Raw genomic sequence first — 25,782 nt, forward strand, 5'->3', positions numbered from 1 at the left:
TATCTATCTATCTATCTATCTATCTATCTATCTATCTATCTATCTATCTATCTATCTTGTCAAGGGTATATATGATTACGGACAAAGTACAGTATAAACATGATTTTGAATGCATAAAATGCATAAGCGTGGTTATGAGTACATGAGAAGGTTACGAATACATGGGGACATTAGGACGCGGATGGTAGGCACGCTTGTGTGGTTATGCACGCCCCTTACAGACCTTTTAGGAATGGGGCGAGGTCAACGGTAGACAGTCTAAGGTTAAAATTTGGATAAAATACTTGGATATTTTAAAATACATACAGCAGTTAAGTTAGAGAAAGCTTAAAAGATAAATCCTAATGCAACTCTATAAAATGCCTTTCTCACACAGGAAAAAATAACAATGATTTGAAATTCCAGGTTAAATATTTTGTTCATCCTAAAATTTTACTTATCTTTGTTATACTTACTAGGATATGCTCATTTTTAACATTATTGGATCGTGCTTTGACATAGAAACATAGAAGACTGACGGCAGAAAAAGACCTCATGGTCCATCTAGTCTGCCCTTATACTATTTTCTGTATTTTATCTTAGGATGGATATATGTTTATCCCAGGCATGTTTAAATTCAGTTACTGTGGATTTATCTACCACGTCTGCTAGAAGTTTATTCCAAGGATCTACTACTCCTTCAGTAAAATAATATTTTCTCATGTTGCTTTTGATCTTTCCCCCAACTAACTTCAGATTGTGTCCCCTTGTTCTTGTGTTCACTTTCCTATTAAAAACACTTCCCTCCTGGACCTTATTTAACCCTTTAACATATTTAAATGTTTCGATCATGTCCCCCCTTTTCCTTTTGTCTTCCAGACTATACAGATTGAGTTCATGAAGTCTTTCCTGATACGTTTTATGCTTAAGACCTTCCACCATTCTTGTAGCCAGTCTTTGGACCCGTTCAATTTTGTCAATATCTTTTTGTAGGTGAGGTCTCCAGAACTGAACACAGTATTCCAAATGTGGTCTCACCAGCACTCTATATAGCGGGATATAATCTCCCTCTTCCTGCTTGTTATACCTCTAGCTATGCAGCGAAGCATCCTACTTGCTTTTCCTACCGCCCAACCACACTTGCTCACCCATTTTGAGACTGTCAGAAATCACTACCCCTAAATCCTTTTCTTCTGAAGTTTTTGCTAACACAGAACTGCCAATACAATACTCAGATTGAGGATTCCTTTTCCCCAAGTGCATTCTAATTGGAATGATTAATGGTATAATTTTTTTTTATTTTGAAATAAAATATTCTGCAAATTCCCAGTAAAAGCAAGGAAAGTACAGCAAAGAAACACACTTAAGAGTTACTTACCATATGCAGTCAGCACCAGTGTGTAAGTAGTCGATATATGGAAGGTGATTTTGGTCTCGAGACCAGCATGAGGTAGAAAAGACCATGCCAATGTTTAGCCAAGGAATTGTCACTCCTAAATTGGTAACATCGGATCAGAAGAAAACATAATTACTGCCAATCTTCTCATTTAAACAAACCCTATTGAATTATGAATTGTTAACTGTTAAAATTATATTGAAAGCTATACATGACATTTGGTGACACCTGAAAATTTAGATCTTACCAGAAATGAAAAAAACAACAACAGAATGCAGTTGCTCTAATGAAATGGCATGACAAAATTACAAAGTTTTTTAATTAGGTGTGATAACAAAAATAGAAAATAATAGCAATATTATACCACTATCAACTCTGACAACTGTCTCAACCAGCCTTTGTAAAGTAGAAATCACCAAAGATTTTTTTGTAAAAGAAAAAACAGTAACAGCAAAAATCTGCGCATTTAATTGGCATAGCATAAATCCTTTGGGACAGCAAATAATGGAGCTACTCGTGCCTATCAATCACCATACAGACATTAGACGCTACCACTAATGTACTGAATATTAATGAACAGGCTACAACAGATTTGAAGAAGTCAACAAAGACATGATCTCCACTATATATTTAGCTTCCACCTCAATCTGATACACTTTTTATAATACAAGGATCTGAGTGTAACTGTGGTGTGATTATTGTAACAGACAACACAAATCTTAGCGGCCACACATGCCCATCTGTGTTGAACAGACTGAAGGGTCATCGGATAGCAGAATCACATTTAGTTTAAATGCTTCCAAGACAAAAAGTTTACTGAATGTTAATTTATTTTTAAACATCATTTTATAGATGCCTGGTTACAGGGAAATGGGGAAAATGTGATTTATTCCAAATATTTCTGAGCGCCACAATTACAAGTATAGATCTTCTTACCAGGCACAGCACCAAGATGTCGCAGGATGGATCCTGTGTTATTGGGAAGGACTGTTAGGTTCCACCCATGCCTGTGCAAATTAAATAATATAAATAACTGTAAGCAAATATTAAATGCCAACTCAAAATATTCTGCTTGCGATAGTGAATCTAGGAAAAATAATAGTCCTCTTTCTTGTTAAAAAAAATCTACCGTAAGTACAATTTTTTTTTAATAACTGATCAAAAATCTTACATTCGTTTTCAGTGTTCTGGCTAATTTTTTTTAAACACTAAAAGGATTAGCAAGAAATTGATTAACTTTCTGAAAATATTTAATTTTATAGATGTCAGTAATTAAAAAGAATCAGGACTACTTCTTCATTTTAATAGCTGTCTTGTTCCCAGTGTAGAAAAACAAATAAACAAAATATATAATTATTAATTGATGACTAGAATTAGTCTCCGATGACAGACTATATACTGGTTTGGAATTATGAGAACTGAAGTTTTAATTCAATTAGATGGCATCAGGAATTAATGGCTAACTATACATTTTTAGCCAAAATAGGTTATAATTCAAATTTAAGTATCCTCTGAAATAATATCACCCCGAGAAGGGTGGCATAAAAATCTAATCTAATCATTTAATCTGATCTGATCTAATCTAATCTATCAATCAATAAATGTTTGGCGAACAAATAAAGTAAACCTAGCAAAATGATTAAATTAATTCAGAACACAACATAGGAAAGCTAACATATACTGGATTCAGCTCCTTTATGCAATCAACCAACCAAATGTCCACCCCCTCATGTCTCAAAAGCTTTGAAAGAATCTATTTTCGGCAGTAGATTGACTTGAAATGTATACTGCCTTTTAAAGAGCAATTTTATCGCTCCCACAAAGGAGTCTGAGCTGAAATTATATGCTTCTCACTTGAGACTTTATCTCAAAGTTATCAATGCACACCATATCACGTGGATCAAACTGAGTATTATCTCAATAAAACAATTAATTCCCATTGTTTTACTGGCCAGAGAAAATTAAAAAAAAAAATCAAGCAGAATTCTAGATAACGTTGTCATGTATTACCTTGAAAAAGGTTCCGATTTTCCCACGGGGAAGCCACTGCCATGGGTATTAGTGTCCACTTTCCCACAGTGTACTGCTACATGGCAGTCCTTCTGTTCTACTAATCTCCAGTATTCTTGCTATAAGGCAAAAAAAAGCTACCCAGTTTTAATAGATGTTTAAAATCATGGCCAAATAGAGTATCTCAAACATTCTTTACCTTATTCTTAGAAAAAGAAACTTTAGCAAATAATGGACACGCTGCAGATTTCTTAACAATAGTTCTTTTTAGCTTTCTGATCTCAGTCTTTCAACAGATAAAATGTTTTTGCTAGTGAAAAAAATGTTTTTAAAAGGTGTTTAAAAATATGCATTTATTTAATATTACAAGCAGAAGAATAGGGAGCATCCTGCCCTAGCTGTGGAAAACATAAAAGGAGGAAGAACCATGCCTACCTATGGTAGCAGTGATAAGGCACATTTAAAAAATGAGCTAAAACAATGAGCTAAACTTTCCCGGCATCAGTTATCAGCAAAGGAAAATTGCTTAGAATTTAACCTTAAGATCTGGTGACTTTCATATGGATGCTACATTTTATAGAATAGCAGAGACTACAATAGCTATGAATAATGATGAACCTAACTTAAAATTTCTCCTACTACGTTTCATGAATGTTTCTGACAGTTGAATGAGTGTATTTAAGATAAAGTGGTAATAGGAAGGAGATTTCAATGAAATATTGGATCCTGACACTGGCATGAAAAAAAATCATTAGTGAAGTATACAAAATATATAAGTATGATAACTAAATATGTGTAATAGAAAGAGATGCATTTGAATAATATTTACACTAGATAGAATTGTAACTTAATGGTTATAATGATATCTTATGCCCAATTTCTTTTCTTATATTTTACAGCACCTTTTATGTGTTTTACTGTACCTATCAATTAGCTTTGTATTTTGTTCCCTTTTTCTGTTACTTGTTTAAAAGCAATAAATCAATAATAAATATCTGCCTCTTTTTTCCTATTTGCTGCTTCTCCTCTTTTTTTCTTAAACTTAGTAAGATTTTTACTTGTCTTTAAAGCAACCATGCTTTTAAAATTACATAACAGGCAGCATTCATGATGACCAAGATTGTATCATTGTTACCTGTCTTCATTCAGTTAATATAAGTTTCCATGCAAAAGCATGGCTGCCATTATTTATTGGATGCTTATGATTTTCATATCAAGATGGGATAGCGTCTGAGTCCAGAATAAGACCAGTTTATTAAAGTTTATTGCAAAAATCAAAATCAGAAGCACACACAGATGATTGATTCAGCTGGATTCATAACTTTCATTATAAACATAGTAACAGATGAATTTACAATACCATTAGCAAAGTTCTTCTTCAAGCAGTTACGAACAGCAGAGAATAATTAGTTTCCTTTCAGCAAAGAGTACAGAGGATTGGATCCACACCCAGCCTTAAGCTTAAATTCCAGTTTTGATTCTCTGCACAGATTCAAAAGTGCTTAGCTCCTATTGGCTGATTCAGTTGCTATGCCTATTCATTGGCTGACCTTGTTACCACTGGCTCTCCCAGTTCATGATTATCTTTAACATAGGACATTTCTCACCTCTATTTCTGCTGCTGTGGGGTCTTTGCTGAAGCACATACTCATGACGTTTCTTGCTGTTCGATAAAAAGTTGTTAAAGAAACAGACCTTCCCTATGAAACAGGAGTAAAAAGGGGAAGAATTATGATCCTACTTTTTTCTCCCAAATATCATAATGCAATTAAATATCAAAACTCAAGGGGGAAAAAACAAATGATTTGGAAAGAAAATTTATTCTGGCACTCAGGATATCATTGCTCATTTTTTTGTATTTCCAACTACTGAGTCCCTTATGTTTCACAGACAGTTGGTAAAGTGGTTGTGCTACAGATTGATTTTCTATATTCCAATCTATCCAAAAATGCTGGCATATATCTCAACTTTCTCTCTAACAGATGATTCTCCTCCATTATTTATTATTATTATTATTGTTTTGTCACACAGTCAGATGTTTAGACCGGATTTGGCATTTTTGTTTATTTATTGAGTCCTTTCCAAGGACCTGGGAGAGGTAGTTGTGGATGTTTGATAGTGTTACAGATATTGTCACAGGATGTAAACTGTTCCAAGTAAAGCCGCCTTTTGCAATTGACTGATAGTGAATTTATCAATGCCGATAGTATTTAAATGGTTCTCCAGTTATTTGGGGACTGGACCCAAGGCACCTATTACTACTGGGACTACTTAGCTTTGCCACCATCATTCTATTTCTATTTGTATTTATTATGATGATTGGTTGCACAATCTAAACATCTGCCTGACTGTGTCACAATAAATACAAATAGAAATAGAACGATGGTGGCAAAACTAAGTATGATTAAAAGAAAAAAAATATGGGAAAAATAGAGAAGACAGCATTATATGGATACTGCACCCCACTCCTGATTCTGCAAATAAATCAGGGTAAGGCTTACTTAGAAATCTTTAGGTTCCTAAAAGGCTCAGTTAAATCATATTTTATGCTATGTGTTAAGAAAATGATGCCTTCCAGACATAGGCAATTGCCAAGCAAGGAAAGAAAAATAATAGCAACTCCTGCCATCCCAAATAAGATTTCTAAGTGGCAATTTATATTGGTTCTAAAAAAAAATACCACAAAGATACTTCTTTAGAAATGTACTGGCAAGACTTGATTTCAGGGAATTATTGCAGGAAAGGGAGAAAGTTAGATAAATTTCCTGCTGTATATTCTGAAATCATGCCAGACCTATAAAGCTAGAGCTTAAAAACCAAATTAAAAATAACAACATATTCAGTATTTAGTCGTATTTACCTAATATGAACTAAAATAATTTTTGTTAGAGATAATAAAGAAATATTGCAAAAACAAAAATATTAATTTTATTCATTAAATTGTTATTGTGGATCAAGAATGCATCACGATTACACAGCTGTAATCTACTTCATTTAACTACTGCTGCAGAGTTTGCTTTCAACTGACAATTTCCCTTAATTCTCCACCAACATGACTGTCTAGGAGTTACAGAAACTGAATTCCAAGTACAGTGATACCTCGTCTTACAAATGCCTCGTCATACAAACTTTTCGAGATACAAACCCGGGGTTTAAGATTTTTTTGCCTCTACTTACAAACTATTTTCACCTTACAAACCCAAGCCGATGCCACTGGGATGCCCCCCCTTCGGACTTCTGTTGCCAGCGAAGTGCCTGTTTTTGCCCTGCTGGGATTCCCCTGAGGCTCCCCTCCATGGGAAACCCCACCTCCAGACTTCCGCGTTTTTGCAATGCTGCAGGGGAATCCCAGCAGTGCAAAAATGGGTGCTTTGCTGGCAATGGAAGTTCGGAGGTGGGGTTTCCCAGCGAGGGGAGCCTCAGTGAAATCGCAGCATCACAAAAACACAGTGGTCCGGAGGTGGGGTTTCGAGGACTTTGGTGATTTTGCGATGCTGCGATTTCACTGATGCTCCCTTCACTGGGAAACCCCAACTCCGGACTTCTGTTGCCAGTGAAGTGCTCATTTTTGCAATGCTGGGATTCCCCTGCAGCATCGCAAAAACACAGAAGTCCGGAGGTGGGGTTTCCCATGGAGGGGAGCCTCAGGGGAATCCCAGCAGTGCAAAAACGGGTGCTTCGGCTGGCAAAAGGGGTGAATTTTGGGCTTGCACGCATTAATCGCTTTTTCATTGATTCCTATGGGAAACATTGTTTCGTCTTACAAACTTTTCACCTTAAGAACCTCATCCCGGAACCAATTAAGTTTGTAAGACGAGGTATCACTGTATTTGGAAGACACAAGATTGCCTAAGATATTTGAAAGGCATAAGATTCCAAGTATTTGGAAGGTTGATGCACGGCTAATAGCTCAGTAGGGGGAATATGCCAATGTTTCTCAATCTAGTATTATTTAGATCAGTGGTTCTCAACCTTTCTAATGCTGTAACCTCTTAATACAGTTGATGTTGTGGTGACCCCCAACCATAAGTCTAGCAACAATTCTCCCAACAAAGCTTTAAGCTGATTGGCAGGAAGGTCAGAGGGACCCCCACACTGTAAATGCCTGATTGGTCGGATTGTAAAAATATGTTCCAAGGGGCCAGAATAGAAGCTTTAGTTCCTAACACCATGGGAAATTTGTCTTTTTCCATGGTTTTAAGCGACCCCTGTGAAACGGTCATTTGATCCCCAAAGGGCTCCTGACCCCGAGATTGAGAACCACTGATTTAGATGCTTTAAATATAACACCTATCATCAAGGGATAATGGGCACTGTAGTGCAATGTATTGAATGGCCACCTATTTATTGTATAATACATTATGTCTTTATAAAGACAGAGGAGCACCAAGTAGAATTGTACTGGTAATAAAATGTGAATTATTCTCCCAGAAAAGGTTTTGCTTATTTCAGTGACATAAATTTTCAAGATTACTAGTGGGAGACTGTGGATTAAATTTTTTTTCTGCATTGTGGAACTCAAAGCTGGTAGACTGGTAAATATCATGAACATGTAGCCAGTGGTTTAAAAAATTCTGTTTCCTATTAACATCTTAAATTAGTTCAATTTAATCTATTGATATATTTCAATCAATTTAATCTATTGGTTTTTTTAAAAAAATTATAGACTGTACTGACACAAAAAACAATCATTTATGAAACCCATAAATAGTTTTCATTTCAGGGTAAGCAATACCGAGTCTGCGGAAAGGGGCGGCATACAAATCTAATTAATAATAATAATAATAATAATAATAATAATAATAATAATAATAATATTTTGCAGAGTGTCTTTGATACATTGATTCTACAATTCAAGATCTATTGCAAATCATTTGCTTTCTCAGCCAAAAACATGTATATAACCCCCCCCCCATGCATATTCATTTCTCAAACCAATACCTTTCTAACATTACCATAGGTATTCTATACAGTATATGTTTATTTATAAATAAACAACTACTAAGGAGACATCAGACATTCTTGTCATACTCCATGAATAATGGCAAACTTTGTTCCTAGGCATTCCAATGATTTTTACACATGCTTTACTTCCATTATACACCATTCTTACTTCATTCAGCAAACAACACCCACCATAGCTCACACCTCATCGGTTGATCATATGCACCTCATAAATCAACAAATGTACAATAATGTTTCTTCCTCACACATTGCCCTGGCGAAAATAACCTGATCTACACATATTCCCTGCACAAAGCCATATTGCAGACCTTGTTCATTATCTCCTCTTGATCCTTTTAATCATAACCCTGCCTAATTTTACAATTGCTCTTCCTAACTTTCCTTTTGTAAAGGAGGTTATTCTTCCACTCATCAGTTGCTTTATTATTATTTATTATTATTTATTAAATTTGTATTTACAAACCACTCCATAAGGACATGTATTTTAACATTTTTCCCACTCAGACCAGGGGTGGGCTTCAAAAATTTTGGCAAGGGATTGCTAGGTGGGCGTGGCTATGGTGGGTGTGGCCTAGTCTACCTCCTGCACAATGGCGGTGGAGGGGACATTTATGCCCTCTCTGGAGTCTGAAGGCTTTTTTCGAGACTCAGGAAGGACAAAAACGGCCTCCGTAGGCTCTGGAGGCCAGAAAAGGGCCTGTTTCTGGCCTTCCCAAATTTCCGGTGGACCTGTTTACCTGAGCCTCTGTGCGCACCCTACATTTGCCTGCATCCAAAATGGGCCGCGTGGAGACTCCTGGGAGGGGATGTGTGGGGTTGGAGGGGCCAGCCAGGAGTAGGATTTGGGGGTTCTCCAAATTTCAAAAAATCTTAGCTAGAGGTTCTCCCGAACCCCTGCAAACCCCCAGCAGCCCTCTCCTGAGTCTCAGACCATCCTCACCTACAACGTTCTTTAGTATTTACAACATTCTCACAGAATGTAAGACTTCATCACTTCTTTCTCGTTTACTCTTTGGCAAACATAGTAATTACAGTTTCCAATATAGATCTCTAAAATGGCCCTTCACATTTTCTCAGTTCAGTTTCACCTTAAATTAGTTCCTATTATATATATGTATGTTTAACACATACAGAATATAGTTGTCGGCTATAAATATATTAACTGCCTTGAAGTGGTCCTGGGTTGGGCCTAGAGGCAAAAGAGGAGCTGTGACGTTCCTTAAATATACCAGGGTGATCCGACATAAGAAAAACATATAGCCCCTCCCTGGTACAGAGCTGGAAGGGTTCTGATCTGATAGCTCACACTGCTAGTTCTCTGCTTTACAAGGCAGAGTTCACCAGATCGAATTCCAGTAAAGGAAAGGGTGTGGCTAGCTGATGAGGCCAGAACAAGGCCGAAATGGGACCATCCTAGTCTCCCTTAATTTTAAAATTCCAGCTAAAAAAACTTGCACGAAGCTTGAAACTTCAGCCTGATGATGGTGAATATATATATATAGAGTACAGAATATGATGCTTAGAGTTGTAGCTGTTATGACTTGTAAGAAGATTGACTGATTAAATAACTGAATTCTTACATCTACTTGGGGATTTATTTATTTTTTGTCTGATTCAGCTTTAGAGACTGAGAAGGCCACAGTGTTTGATGTAATTATTTATGATCCATGATTTATTGAGGATTTTAACAGATGAATGACAGAAGAACTACTTAGATCACAAGTGGATAAAGACAACAGGTAAATCTATGGTAAGAGCTTATGTTTCAACCTACACTATGCCAATAAGGGCGTCAAAGCTCAGCATTTATCCACCTTTATTGTGTTGATTTGTGCAATGACCTGTTTCCTTTTAGGGTGATAATCAGAAATAAATTGCTATTGGGCTACTATGATGTGTTTGCACAACTTACTGCTAATAAAGTCACTAAGTTTTGCCAGAGTATTAAGATGATGAGTGAGTGACGGGTGATTGGGGAAAAGTCTTATAATGTGATCGGGGAAACATTTTGGCCTTTGGAAAGTGGTTGGTATTCTCTCGTAATCCACCTCTTTGTTTTCCTTCAACAAGGCACTAGATGTCTCTTCTGTGCTCCATTTCCTAGAGCAGTGTTTCCCAACCTTGGCCACTTGAAGATATTTGGACTTCAACTCCCAGAATATATGAAAGTTTATGGGCCCCAAAGACAGTGTTTTTCTCCACGATGGTTCCCTGATGCAAGAAGTGCAGCCACAATTCAAGTTTTACTTGAAAAATGCTGAGGATTCTATTCTTTAAACTACTTTGCAGGGCTACTTCTTGGCTAGGATATACATGCAGAGTGGTAACACTGCTCAAAGTAATTTTCCTAGCCAAAATCTAGCTTGCAACACAGGAAGGAAGGAAGGAAGGCAAGGAGGGAGGGATACCAAGGAAGGAAGGAAGAAAGGAAGAAAGGAAGGAATACCAAGGAAGGAAGGGAGGGAGGGAGGGAAAGCAAAGTAACTGGTTATTGTAAAATGTTAAGTGTCGATTGCAGGAAAAGAAGCAACTAAATTTTTAAATTTCAGATTTTCATGTTTGTAAATAAAAGGAACAATTGTGTGAAATATTTATTAGGCCAATTTAATAATAAACAGCATTCAAAGCACTATTTCTCAGCTATCCAATCTGTGTTTGAAATTTGGGGCTTGCCAAGGCTGTAAAGCTAATACCAACAGATTTTGAGAACTTGCTTGTCAATTTTTGCCAAGCAATTGAAAGCAGAAACTATTTTTAATATTAAATAATAGAAAATATGTGTAGCTTGGAATTTAGATTTTGGCAGTAGTTTGCTCTCCAAATTTAGGTCTTTCATTCGTCATAAAGCAATCTCTGTTGAAAGCTTTCCCTTGCCCTTCTTAAATGCCAATTTTTGCCTAAAATCTATACTCATACAATGTCACTTTGATTTTAAATTGAAAAATACTGAGTGTATGTGAAAATATTGCTTTTGCTTCTTGGCGCTCTCTCAAAACATCTATATAGATATGGAAAGGATTTATTGGATAAAAATAAAAAAAATCCCTCTGAACATTTCTGTTTGCAATTCCTAGATTCAGATACATTCTAAATGCTATGTGAACTTGGCTTTAAGAATGACAGGGCTCATAAGCTAACTTTCCTGGTTAAAACTGACGCTATGACTTGGGCTTGCCTGGAAAACCAGAATTAATTATGATTTCATCCTACTTTGCAAGCAGAAACCACTGGGTCATTTCATCAGAAACTACATTTTTGATGCACAGTGAGGAATGGTTGAAGTTCTTGAGGTTAATGCATATAGCACTAAAACAGAATTTAAATCTCTAATTGACCAGCTTGCAGGACTGGACTCGTTGGTATTATACATACAAATATAATTTAGATTTAGCCCCCCAAATACCTATTTTTTTTCTATTTGAGATAGATTAAATGTACCACTACTTACATAAATTGCAGAAAAGCAATGCCTTTAAGAAAAGTATTGAAATAGCCATGAGGGTACATATTACAATGAATACACCCTTTTGCTTGGCATTCTATTTTCACAGGTATTTAGCTATAAAAAGCTATTTCAAGCAACAATAATTAATATATATATATATATATTTACATATTAAATGAGGCTTACTTTAAGGTAAATGTGCAAGAAAGCCCCAGTCATTGTTATTATGTTTATACTTAGTTCACTTGGTTCTGATAAAAAGAAGAAAGCTGTAGACATTTTAACAAAGCTAATGTATCCAGGTGCATGAGAGTAACTCAAAATATTGCATTAGTTAGCACCATGTACTTTTAGCTGATTGTGATAAATTGTTGCTGTCTGCTGAAGCAGCAAGCAACATATTTTCAAAGAGGTGATTACAGCCTCTAAGGAGGGTAGAATATAAGATATGCTGTCAAATTGGATGTGACTCAAATGTAATATTATGGAAAAGTAATCCATGAAGATACAATATCTCAAAAGGAAACAAACACAGGTTAGCAGGGAGAAGGAGGCCTCACAAACTAAAGAGGTCAAGTTTAATCAACATGTACAAGTAACATATAAACTGGGGACCTAAACATAGTACATGCTAGCCCCTTCTGAAATAACTTTTAAATTTAAAGCAACCTTTACAAACTAAAATAAAAAGGAAGTTGGCCAGATGCAAAGAAAAGTATCCATATTTGGTGTAATTATTTCCCAGAATACTCCTGGATTCCACATAGATAAAAGGGACCTCCCTAGAAAAGAATAATTTGACTGCAACCAAATGCTTGGTTTGTAAATGTGCATAATATCAAAATTAGACAAAGGTGTAATGTAGGAGGAAATAGAGTGTATAGAGAAGATTAGAAAAAAATGGAGCAAAGTAATTCTACCAATTTACTTTCCAATAAATGAGCAAGAATGGTTACTATGGCAACCATTTTAAGAATGGGCATGCCTTCCATAGCGATCATATTCGGTGAGTCCAATTATATGCTCTGTAATTATGAGATGTGACCATGGCTCCCAAGATTTGAACCCCTAACGCCAAGAATGCTGTTCATTATGTACTGTCAGTGGATTCTTTTTGTTCTATTTTGTTCATTAGGTTGCTTCCAAAGGAGATTTTAATGTTGTCCTCACCCTGGTATAGTCAATTTTCAGGGACACTAGATGATGTTGTCTTCAAATCTAGCCTAGTCCTGGATTTTGGGGTGGGGTTTTTTGGGGGGGGGAGGGGGACAAGGAGGAAATAATGGGAATATCTGCTCAAGTTTTTTCCATGGTTGCCCTAGAAACAAGCATCGTCTAAAACTCAAATTGTTTATTGTGCTATATAAATGTGAAAAGATGATGACCCTGTAATAGGTAGTTTTAGCTTTGCTGGATGATAGCGCTCTTAAAATGTATTCAGCCACAAACCGTACCAATTATTGTTAGGTGTTGGTCATTACCTTTAAAGCCCTAAATGGCTTTGGGCTGGACTATCTTTGAGACTGCCTTCTACCCCATAGCTCCCAGCAACCAGTAAGGGCCCACTGAATTGGGTCTTCTCTGGGTCCCATCAGCTAAACTGTGTTGGCTGGTGGGTCCGCCGGGAGGGGGCGGGGACTTCTCTGTGGCTGCCCCAGCTCTCTGGAACCAGTTACCTCCTGAGATCCGGACTACTCCCACCCTATTGGCCTTCCGGAAAGCGGTAAAGACCTGCCTTTTCCGACAGGCCTGGGGCTGTTGATTTTATGGTGGAAACCAGCGAGATACAGCCATGAATGGTATGTAGGAGTTTAACTGTTGGTATTGTAAATTGTTTTTAAACTCTTTTTAGAGGTTTTTGTACTATTATTGATGTTTTATACTTTTGCTGTGACAATTCCTTGGCTAAACATTGGCATGGTCTTTTCTACCTCATGCTGGTCTCGGGACCAAAATCACCTTCCATATATTGACTACTTACACAGAAATTGAATAGATAGATAGATAGATAGATAGATAGATAAATAGATAGATAGGGAGAGAGAGAGAGAGAGAGGGAGGGAAACAGGATTACTTGTCACAGGGAGAGCTGCAGATGTCAGTATAGCTCCCAACCACATACCCTACTTCAGTGCTGAAATTAAGGAAGATGTTGATAAAACAAGACAATGTGATTTGTAGGCCAACATGTTGCAACTATACAACCAAACAAAAGCTGAACACGGATGAGTTTGAAGTGGTCATATAATATGTATTTTAATCTGCTATTTGCAGTTGCAACTAAATCATGAGTTATTATCTGAAGATGGGAAGACAGGTTTTCCTAAGAACCCAGGTGTTTTTAAGGAGATTACTCAGCCATCATAATCCAAATGAGAAAATCCTCACCTGAGAGAATAGACATAAAAATATATTCATCAAAATAGTTAAACTCATTCTATTCAGCAAGGCTGTCAAACCTGCGGCCCGTGGGCCAAATGCATCACATGCTGGCCTATGGTTTGGCGCAAGGGAAAAAAGTCTTGAGACGTCATGTGATGACGCGAGTTTGACACCCTTTCTGTAACGCATCTCCCCAACTAAGTGGGTGTGATATGTGTTTGGACCAGAACTCCCAGCTTCTTTGGCCACAGTTTAAAGGATCTGCACTAGATCCAATGTTAATTGGATGTAGAAAAGCCAATTTTATATATTCCCTAATTAAAACTTAAGACAAGGTCTCACACCTCTTTTAAAATGACAGAGAAGGCAAGGTAAAAGGATATTAATGTCACATATACTGTCCTGGATCCTTGTGGGAAATGAATGAATCTGGCGATTAGAAACCTAAATGATATTCGGCGTGGGAGTCTTATCTATACAGATCTCAGTCCCTGAAAATGGTGATTACTTCAAATAAAATCACTGACTTGTGTCTGTGCAGTCTTCCAAGCAGCACCTAATTATCAGTTCGTAGCGATGGGATAAAGAGCAGTGATGGAAAAGCAGTGAACGCTGGACACAAGTACCAACATAAAAAAGCAATGTATCTCGTCCTCCTTTAGCATTATACTCAATCCAATCTTGCTAACAATTACACAGCATGTGGTGGTGCCAGATGCTTAATATAGTGGGAAGGCTGCCAAATCAAATTGAGTGGAGGAGTCAACATTCCTTTGCAAACGGATGATGAGCTCAGCGACAAGCAAAACAAGCATTCCAAATCACTGTTTGAACTAAATCAGAGCTGGCACAGTTGAGTGAAAATACTATGAGCATTTTAGACGTGCTTTCTAGTCAAGACCCAGCAAGATTTCTACTGACCTTGTATATACACTTGTGGAGGTCACAAAGAACACCAACCTCTTCTTCCTCTTCCACTGTGGTCTCCTTTTCCTGAGAGAAGAGTCGCCGCCTACCTGTTTTTTGAGGGACCTCAACTTCTTTTGCTTTGTTCCGGAAGCCATTTTTATGAACAACGCCATTGATGAGTCCGTTTTTGGGCTCGTAGCGGGGCAGAGACTGGAATTCATAGTTGCTATCGGAATGTCCTTCCAAAGGACCCCTCCGCTTTTCCAGAATCTCCTTTTCAAGGAGAACCTCTTTCTCCAGTCTCTTGTGCTCCTCAGCAGAGAGGGAATCATAGGAGAGTAGATACTGGCAATAGGCTTCCTGCAATTTTGCTAACCTGTCCTGTGCAGTTTTGGGGATGCGCAGCATATCTGCCAGCTTATTCCATTTCTTGAGGTCAGTCACCTGCTGCATACCCCCCATTTCATTGATCAACTGGAAAAAACAGGCCAAGTCCAGCTCGCAGCCTCCTGGAGGTCAATGTCGCGGAAAAGCAGGAAGAAGTGAGGGAGGGGGGGAGGAAAACACAGAAAATTGTTAAGGAAATAGAACCCAGAGCACATTCATTCAGGCAATAATTTTTATGAATATGTTTGGATAGTATCCATTCAATTGCAGATGAAATTAAGTTTTCTCTTAAATACAAAACCTCTTTGTGATAACCAGAGGCCAAGCAGAAGGATTATAGTCAAGTCTTTCCTTTGCTTGTTTTTTTTTAAAATGGGCAATTAAAAATGTTGCAGCCTAGGTAGAATGCATGTTATTTAGGTATTATTTCTTTGCTATTTTTCTAAGGAAAATCAATGAAAACATTTCCTACCCCCAATTACTCATGAATCTATTATTGTCTTTCCATTTTTTAACTTCCCTACCCACTGCTATAGGAATCTACCATACTGAGATGGGAAATCTGCTTCAAACAGGATGTATCTCTTTCCCTCCGCTTGTATTTGTAGATATCACTATAGCAAAATATGCTTTATTTAATTATTAATCAGTACTTTTAGATATAGCCAACTGTTTATTCCACAAACCACAGTTAAACAAGATATGGCTTAGAGCAGTGTTTCCCAACCTTGGCAACTTGAAGATATCTGGACTTCAACTCCCAGAAGTCCCCAGCTAGCATTTGCTGGCTGGGGAATTCTGGGAATTGAAGTCCAAATATCTTCAAGTTGCCAAGATTGGGAAACACTGGCTTAGAACAATGGGCAACATAGCCTTTGTCTCCTTTATTTCATCAGCTTACGCTGAAATTGCACTTTTCTTCCCCTTGCTACAAAAGCATAGAAGGAAGAGTCGTCATTACATAAAATTCTGCTGTAAATGTGAGCAGCTATATTAGTGTTTTTACTTTGTTATACAGACTTGGTCCAATTTAGTTTTGTGGTTACCGTAAACCAATGTTCCACAGACCAAGTGAAATGTATATACTGTAGCATATTTTCAATATAAACAAAAGCACATTTTGGCGACTTCACTTGGCGAAGTCAGTTTCCGAGGTTTAAGAAGAGGGTCCATGTGTAAATAAATGTCTGCTGATGGTGCAAAATGTATTAGCTGAGTTCACACAACACAAGTAGCAATGTTAATAGAGAAAGACAAGTGTTGGATCACTTCTACCAGGCATGGCTAAACAAGCCTAGAAAGATCAATACATGTTTTGTCTGAAATATGTATGAACCAGGAAGGCTGAATAAGCCAAAGTCATGAGCAAATAATAATTTCTGATAATTGTTTATTAAGAAGAGCAAGCCAGAATTCTTGGTTCATGCATAATTCTAAAAAAAACCCCAGTTTGATTTGTTTAATCAAAAGAACTATAAGCAAGAGAGAATGAATAAGATGCACTCCTACATTATTCATTCCTAGTAATTCTATCTCATATGACATTTTAATAGAGACTATGCAACATGATACCCACATGTCAATATCAGATAATGTATACAATACATAAAAAACAAGAGACAGATTTCAATTTTTGACAAAATATTAACAATTCCTGTTAAAGTTAACAACATATATTAAGAATTAAGGCAAACAAAATTTACAGGATTGGTTCTGAAAATATGCAAGATTTTAAGACGCTAATTTTAATAGCGTCTGAATAAAAAAGACATTTGAATTCAAAGAAGCAAGGTTATCAATATGAAAACCTGTTCTTTAACCATTTCAACTGGAGCTCAAAAAATATTCTGCATTAAGATAGGCATTACAGCGTCTGTTTTCATAGTAGCCTATTCATTGTCTCAAAGCATATAGCCTTGACACCTTTTTCCTTTGGCGATTAATTAACATTCAAATTTCTTTTAATAGAACTAACATTTTAGCTAATAGTTTTAATGAAACAGGACTTTTTCAAAAATCCAATGAACCCTTAGTGAGAACAATATACCTTTTTGTCCTTAGGCCAAAAAAGATAGGCAAGCATTTGGATAATTGCATCCTTTTATAATACATATGTTATATATACAAATAACAAAGAATTCAAGTATTCCAAGTACAGTGATGCCTCGTCATACAAACTTTTCGAGATACAGACCCGGGGTTTAAGATTATTTTGCCTCTTCTTACAAACTATTTTCACTTTACAAACCCACTGCCACCGCTGGGATGCCCCGCCTCTGGACTTCCGTTGCCACCCATTTTTCCCCTCCCAGCGAGGGGAGCCTCAGTGAATTGCAGCATCGCAAAAACACAGAGGTCCGGAGGTGGGATTTTGAGGACTTCAGTGTTTTTCCAATGCTGCAATTTCACTGATGCTCCCTTCGCTGGGAAACCCCAGCTCTGGACTTCCGTTGCCAGCGAAGCACTCATTTTTGCGATGCTGGGATTCCCCTGCAGCATCGCAAAAACACAGAAGTCCAGAGGTGGGGTTTCCCATGGAGGGGAGCCTCAGGGGAATCCCAGCAGCGCAAAAACGGGCGCTTCGTCTGGCAAAAGGGGTGAATTTTGGGCTTGCACGCATTAATCACTTTTCCATTGATTCCTATGGGAAACATTGTTTCGTCTTACAAACTTTTCACCTTAAGAACCTCATCCCAGAACCAATTAAGTTTGTAAGACGAGGTATCACTGTATAACTTTTTTTGAAAACAAATCAGTCGGGGGAAGAAAAGAACTAACACAATTCAGATATAACTGGGTTCAGATTTAATGTCAAGCAGCAGTTCACCAGTCTGATTTGCAGGAAGACATGTTCCCAGCAATGCTATAACAGTACAATGTAGTGGTACTCTTGCTTAATTGGTTCTGAGAGGCATAATGAATACTAAAAGGGATGAGTAGCAAACAAACCATGTAATTACCACCTGACCCTTTGTTTTGGATGGAAAAATCTGTCTGTCCTATCTATCCTGTTAGTAATCTTCCCAGCAGGGCCAACTTCTCATCTGCCCCTCTGCGCTGTTCACCGCTTCCTTTTGCAGTGAGCTTCTCAACCTGGCCGACTTCCTCTCCTGTCCTCTGCAGCTGTCCCCCACTCCATTTTGCAGCGGTGTTGAGTACCAAACAATGATGAGTACCAATCCAACATTTTAACGTTGAAATGTGTCAGGAACCAAATTTAATGAGTTTTGAAGCAGTCAAGTACTGAGATTCCCCTGTATCAGAAGGGAACTAGCAGTTTCTTCTCTTGGCTTTGATATTTTCTTAAGTGCTGGTGTTCTTCTTTGCCTTAAAGTGACGGTACTTAAATTACCCGACATTATTTCTTGGTCTCAAATAATGTCATTATTTCCCCAAAATCCCCAAACCTGCTCTTTGACACAATTGTCTTGGCCGACCCACAACTGGATCCTCAACTCACAAACAAGCAATTACAAATTGCTCTGTCACCCGCAGGATAAGTACAAATTTCCCCAGTTTAAGAACCCCTGCTTCCCTTCTCTAGCAAGGCTGCAAAACGAAGGCTTCTGTTGCAGTTGAAGTATCGATTCAATTGACTGTAGTAAATAATGCTGTATCATGTGGTTCAGGGACATCATCAGCAGTGGGTTGCTCCCCATTTAGACCAGTTCTTAGAATCAGTAGCACCAGTGGCGGGAGGCTTTGCCCATCTGCCCGGGATGCTTCTGCACATGTGCAGAAGCGTCGTGCGCACACGAACCAATATCAAAATCATTTACAACCCACCACTGGACATCATCCAACATTATGTTATTGTCTGATACACGAAGAAACAAGCCAGTGTCAAACTTGGATTGTTTTGACCTATTTTAACAAATACAGTGTTCTCTCGATTTTCGCGGGTTTGAACTTCGCGGAAAGTCTATACACCGGTTTTTCAAAAATATTAATTAAAAAATACTTTGCAGGTTTTTCCCCTTTACCACGGTTTTTCCCACCCGATGACGTCATATGTCATCGCCAAACTTTCGTCTGCCTTTAATAAATATTTTTTTTAATAAACTTTAGTATATAAACATGGTGAGTAATAATCTGAATGGTTGCTAAGGGAATGGAAAATTGCACTTTAGGGGTTTAAAGTGTTAAGGGAAGGCTTGTGATACTGTTCATAGCCAAAAATAGTGTATTTACTTCCGCATCTCTACTTCGCAGAAATTCAACTTTCGTGGGCGGTCTCGGAACGCATCCCCCATGAAAAGCGAGGGACCACTGTACTAGTCAATAAATCACAAAGTATGGGTAACATACACTGAATTTAAGATGGAAGCAACCATTTCTATCTTCCTTTCCATAACTTTATCCAAAGAGAATGGGGATATACAAGATTCCAAGGTTCATGCCAGCTCATTGTAATCATTCTAAATGGAGCGAGCTGTAGCAGGGAATGAGCTGGCTGTATGACCCATCTGTTCTGACTTCCTAATCCACTCCTTTTTAGATTCTTCTTATTCCTTTTTAGGTTCTGCATATAGAAACAAAATGGGAAGCTGGCAGACTTGCCTGTCTCCAACCAGTGGTCTCCACACCAATCCTTTGGTTTTCTAACTGGCCATGTCCATTACAGTAGCCAGTTGGCAATTGGACAAGCCTTCCTGTGGTAGCCAGGGCACATCTCAAAATTCTCATTAGCTCAAAACTTAGTAATGCTAAGTACACACACGAGCAGGTTTAACAGAAGCCCAATAAATTCTATTAACTAAACACTTAAAATGGAAACTATCTGTTGGCATTTAATAAATCACAGTATCGATTATATTTACAAACAGCACATCTGACAAAAAATTATTTTCTTTTTAAAATATATGACTACTGTATACAAGATTATAGAAAAGCGGCTTTAAATATACTTAATTAAAAAGCTCCTAATTATAAATTATTGCTAGTATAATCTTTCATTAATTTAAAAATCTACTTCATATTCCCGGGGGGGGGGGGGGAGCCTGTGTTCAGTATTTTCTTTTGTATTCCCAAAATCAACCGATTCTTAAAAATAAAATAGCATATTGGATGAAATCCTGAAACTTGATGACACAAAGTACACTTCTGTCAACCTATCTAACTCTTTAAAGCTTGCACATAGTCCTTGATTTATGACCATTCATTCAGCAAACGTTTGAAGTTATGATGGTGCTAGAAAAAAATGGACTTGCGATTGCTCCCCAAAAGTTATGGCTGTTGTAGCATGATTGCTTCAACTCCTCCCACTCACCAATCTCTCTCTCATCTCTGTCCTTCCACATGTCCTCCACTCCACCACATACAGTGGTGCCTCTACCTACAAACGCCTCTTCTTACGAACTTTTCTAGATAAGAACCGGGTGTTCAAGATTTTTTTGCCTCTTCTCAAGAACCATTTTCCACTTACAAACCCGACCCTCAGAAACTGTAACTGGAAAAGGCAGGGAGAAGCCTCCGTGGGGCCTCTCTAGGAATCTGCTGGGAGGAAACAGGGCCGGAAAAGGCAGGGAGAAGCCTCTGTGGGACCTCTATAGGAATTTCCTGGGAGGAAACAGGGCCGGAAAAGGTGGGGAGAAGCCTCCATGGGGCCACTGTAGGAATCTCCTGGGAGGAAACAGGGCCTCCACCATCCCTGTGGTTTCCCCAATCCCATGCATTATTTGCTTTTACATTTATTCCTATGGGAAAAAATTGCTTCTTCTTACAAATTTTTTTATTTAAGAACCTGGTCATGGAATGAATTAAGTTCGTAAGTAGGGGTACCACTGTACCTTGCTGCCACAGCTGCCCCCAATTGCCTTTGCCATCTTCCTCCTGCTGCTACCCCAAGATCCAAAAGCTAGGCAAGGAGGCAGCTGTGTCTGTAATTCTATTGTTTACCCTCTACCACTGCTCTGTGTTTGCTGGGGATTAATCTGAGTATAAATCAGTGCTTGCCACACAAGAGCAACAAAAAAGCCTGTGGGAATAAGGGACTCACCTATGAGTGGAAGCTCTTCCATAGTAATGCCCTGAGATTTGAGGTGCTTCTTGATACAAGCCAGACGCTGCACATTGGGCCCCCAGCGCCTGCTGAGTTTGTGAATGTGCTGGATCTGTGTCACAAACCGCATCTCTTCATTCAACTTGCACTCGGGCCTCCAGTCAGGCGGAGGGACCACCCGGCACATCCCATACTTCTCAACCTGAGCACGGACTGACTCAATGTATATCAATGGGTCGTGGAACTCCTTGGCGGAAGGCCTGAGAATAGGAATCTCTTCCATGGTGGCCCACCCAGGCTTGGCGCTACCTTTCTCGTGCTTCCCTGTTGAGTCGGGTGGCTTGTGCAAGGACTCTGTTTGAGAGGTAGAATAATGTTCACAGGAGGCGTTTTCTGTTTTGCTATGTGCTTGTTTCCCTGGCGTGTTCTTCCCAGCAGCAGCGGCGGCAGCTCTTTTCGGCCGATTCCTTTCCAGACTCTTCTGTGGCACTTCCTGACTTCCAGGCTTTTTCACGTGGCCATTCAGCAAAGGTCTTTCGGCAGAGGGTGCTTTTTTGCTCGGGGTTTCGGTCACGTTGGCGGCTCCCTTCACTTTCTTGACGGGCGACTGTATCTTGTCTATATGGTTTGCTTCCTCCAGCCTCCTTTTGGAGTTGCGCAGCCCTTCCCTCAACTGCCTCCCTACCTCCTTAGTGCATGTCTTTTGGTTCAACTTGCCATTGACCTTGACACCATTAATAGCTGTGTTATTAGGCTTGGCCGCTCCAAGGGATAGCACCTGTTTACGGGTTTTTGCATTGCTACTTTCCATTTTCCCTGAGATTGTATGGTTGACAGGTGTACTGAGTTTGTGGTGATTTAGTTTGGTTTCCTTGACCAGTTCTTTCTTGGCTTTGGTGTATGTGACAGTTCCCTTTGTCACTGTTGCAGTGTACTTCACAGTTTTGGACGGTGAAGGTCTGACGTCTCTCATCTTTTTGGCACTGGCTGTATTTGCACTCAGAGTTGACATTCGAGTGATACCATTGACCTTTGAAACCTGGAGGTGCCAGGAATATCAGAAAGCAGGAAGGAGAGAGAGAGAGAGAAAAAGAGAAATCAATGAATACGAGATAAGTCAATGAATACACAATAAATTGTGAAGGTTTCACCTCTCTTACAAGCCCCTTGGGAAAACCACACCCCCCATATATATAATTACAACAAATGTTCTTAGATATTATTATTATATCATACACTTAGAGCAGTATCAGTGTTTTTTTTAAAAAATAAATAAATTTAGGAATGAAACTATAGAAGAAAGCAGCATGAATTTTGTGCGTATCTTCACCCCTCTAACGCTCCCCAGTGAATGAGACAATGCTTCTGTTTCATAGCACTGCTTGATATTGGGACTATACAAAGATTTTGCATCATGGTTTGGTTATAAAATGGATCCAATGTTTTTGGATCTTGTGAATATATAATACGTGCTGCCATGTTTCCTTTTGCCTTACCCTGAGCCTACTGTTACAAAACAATTTACAGTGGTACATCGTGATACGAATCCCTCGTGATACGAACATCTCAAGATACGAACCTGGGGTTCGGAAATTTTTTGCCTCTTCTTACGAACTTTTTCCGGCTTACGAACCCAACGCAGATCGCAAAATGGCGCCCGGCTGTCACCTTTTAAAACAGCCGGGGGGCTTCTCGGCGTTCTCCTGAACTGGAACCCGAACTTTTCGGGTTCAGGAGGCCGTCGAGAAGCACCGCCGCCCGGCTGTCACCTTCTGAAACAGCCGGGGGGCTTCTCGGCGTTCTCCTGAACGCCGAATCCAGAAGTTCGGGTTTGAGTTCGGGTTCTGGAGGCCGCCGAGAAGGACGTCTTCGTGACGTCAAAGCTCCACCCATGGAATTCCCTATTGGGATTCCCCACCTCCTTTCCAGCCTCCAGATCGGCCAAAAACGCTGCTGTCGATTGCAAAAACGGCGCTCCGCTGGGCGCCGCCGCCCGGCTGTAACCTTCTGAAACAGCCGGGCGCTTCTCAGCGGCCTCCCGAACCCGAAAAGTTTGGGTTTGGGTTCGGGAGAACGCCGAGAAGCCCCCCGGCTGTTTTAAAAGGTGACAGCCAGGTGGCGGCGCCCAGCGGAGTGCCATTTTGCGATTCCCCCCCCTTTGCACGCATTAATCGCTTGTTTCGTCTTACAAACTTTTCGCCTTGCAAACCTACTTCAGGAACCAATTAAGTTCGTAAGACGAGGTATTACTGTATGTGCATGGAGGGGCATCTAAAAGTATTTAAAGTTTCAAAACAATATAATACCTAGGCAAGTCTAAATTAGTGATAATAACAATATTAAGCATGACAAGGCAGCAGAATGAATAACAACCAGGGTGAAGTAAAGTCTTAATTTTTTTCCAAGTCTAAAAATAATATGCAGTCTATTTTGGATTTGTCTAAGATTACAGACATAAATGCAACTATCAGAGATGGATGTTATCTCTCCCCGGTCAATACTTGTTTTCTAATATTTATGTACTGTATCTATCATCTGTCACCTGAGAGACAAATTGGTCTGATTGTCTGACTAGGAATTAAGAACCAACAAGCTAAGGCCAACTTTAAAGGAAAATATCTCACACCCATCTTCTATCATAATTTAAAACCAATCATACAGTAATAAGCATTCATAACTAGGATACAATATTTAGTATTGAATGGAAATAATATCTAATATACACCCAAGATATTAGTCTGGCTCTGAATGATCCAGCTTCTACAATGATCTTAGGAGGTACATGTTAATTATATAGTAAACAATTGATCAATAGTTATGATATGTGCAATTGTTATTTTATGTAGCTCAATCAATTTGATATCAAAGCAGTTTTACTTTGTGTTAATAATAATTTAAAATAGCAATTATGATATTACAACTCTTAGTCAGAAGTTCCAGTGAGATCGCTGGGAATCAACATTGAGATTAATTTTTCTTAAAATTTTCACAATATTTATTTTTCCCACAATGTTTAATTGAATTTGTCCAGTATTTGGTCTAGCTTTGCCAAGCTTTGTAAGTCCTAGAATAATTATTCTAAGGGAAGAAAAGAGAACAAAGATATCTACAAACTTTACCATTTGTGATATTTGCCCCAAAGTGATTTATAGATGAAAGGAAAAATACACGTTGGACAAATGTATTTGGAATTCTATGAAATTACCCTATTTTCCCTGTGGGAAAGTAAGCAAGGCTATTGTAGAAAACTGAAATTCTGTACATAATATCAAATTACTAAAAGAAAAAAATTGTGTGCTGTTTTATACTGTATAAAATAAATGAGAAGATCAGCGAAGACTGCACTGAGCAGACTACTGGATTAGATTACTTCGTTTCTTCCAACTACTGTATATATAAATTGGATGCAGCAACACAAATACAACGAATATTCAAATGGAAATAATTTTGCTTTTAAGTGATGAGAACCTTCACATAAAACAATCTCAGGATATTCCTGGATACTACCAAAACAATGTCCTTGTTTCAAATGCTTGCTAAATCATAGGCATATAACAGAAACATCAAAGTACAAGTCTATAAAAAAGAAATAAAGCTGGAAGAGATTTTAAAATTAAATCTAATTCCTTTTAGCAGAAAGCTGATTTCAAAATACTATATCATCTATCAATATCTGTGTCTAATATCTATCTATCTATCTATCTATCTATCTATCTATCTATCTATCTATCTATCTATCTATCTATCTATCTATCTATCTATCTTCCAGAGTTTTATTGCAACACATACTGGTTCAAATTTGGCATAGAACAGACACAGATCGTCGTTTTTCCACTCACCCACTCCAACCAAACCCACCAAAAAACAGCATGCAATATTAAAAGTCTGGAAAAATGCTTGGGTGAACATGGAGGCTGCATCGTGCTATATATACCTCTGCAGCCTGCAAATCAAGGCCAGAATAGCTTTGGAAAGAGTGTTAAATTTGGGAAATAAAAGGGGGAACATGGAAGATTTCCCCCCTCTCCACCGACTGCTGGGTTAAATGGAAGCAGGAGAATTGAAATGAAGTTTCCATAAACCCTCTTTTTGAGGTTTTTTTGTAGGAAGAGAAAAGAAATGGGGTGTCTCTGGAGCACCCTTGGTCGAAATATACGAAGGGCTGGTAAGTCCAGTCCTTGCTCAAGGATGGTTTTTGTAGTTCTGCTGCACGGACACACCCGGCAACAGCAGCAGTGGTGGCGGTGGGGCAGAGTTTGCCTAGGCTGTCAGCCATCCTGGAACCATGCCGCACGCGGGGGAGATTTT

General features: G+C 38.6%; 1 protein-coding gene across 1 annotated transcript in view; it reads right to left on the minus strand.

The window, feature by feature from the left end:
• JARID2 (jumonji and AT-rich interaction domain containing 2) overlaps positions 1 to 25,782 on the minus strand; it is a 319,301-nt gene that overhangs the window by 17,340 nt on the left and 276,179 nt on the right. Inside the window, exons 7-12 of the mRNA XM_070747321.1 lie at positions 21,472 to 22,513; positions 15,099 to 15,595; positions 4,993 to 5,085; positions 3,386 to 3,504; positions 2,312 to 2,382; positions 1,358 to 1,472 (exon numbers count right to left, since the gene is read on the minus strand). Of these exons, the coding sequence (XP_070603422.1) occupies positions 1,358 to 1,472; positions 2,312 to 2,382; positions 3,386 to 3,504; positions 4,993 to 5,085; positions 15,099 to 15,595; positions 21,472 to 22,513 (1,937 nt within the window). The remainder of the gene's footprint in view (positions 1 to 1,357; positions 1,473 to 2,311; positions 2,383 to 3,385; positions 3,505 to 4,992; positions 5,086 to 15,098; positions 15,596 to 21,471; positions 22,514 to 25,782) is intronic.

This window comes from Erythrolamprus reginae, chromosome 3 (assembly GCF_031021105.1).
Source record: "Erythrolamprus reginae isolate rEryReg1 chromosome 3, rEryReg1.hap1, whole genome shotgun sequence".
Taxonomy (NCBI): domain Eukaryota; kingdom Metazoa; phylum Chordata; class Lepidosauria; order Squamata; family Dipsadidae; genus Erythrolamprus; species Erythrolamprus reginae.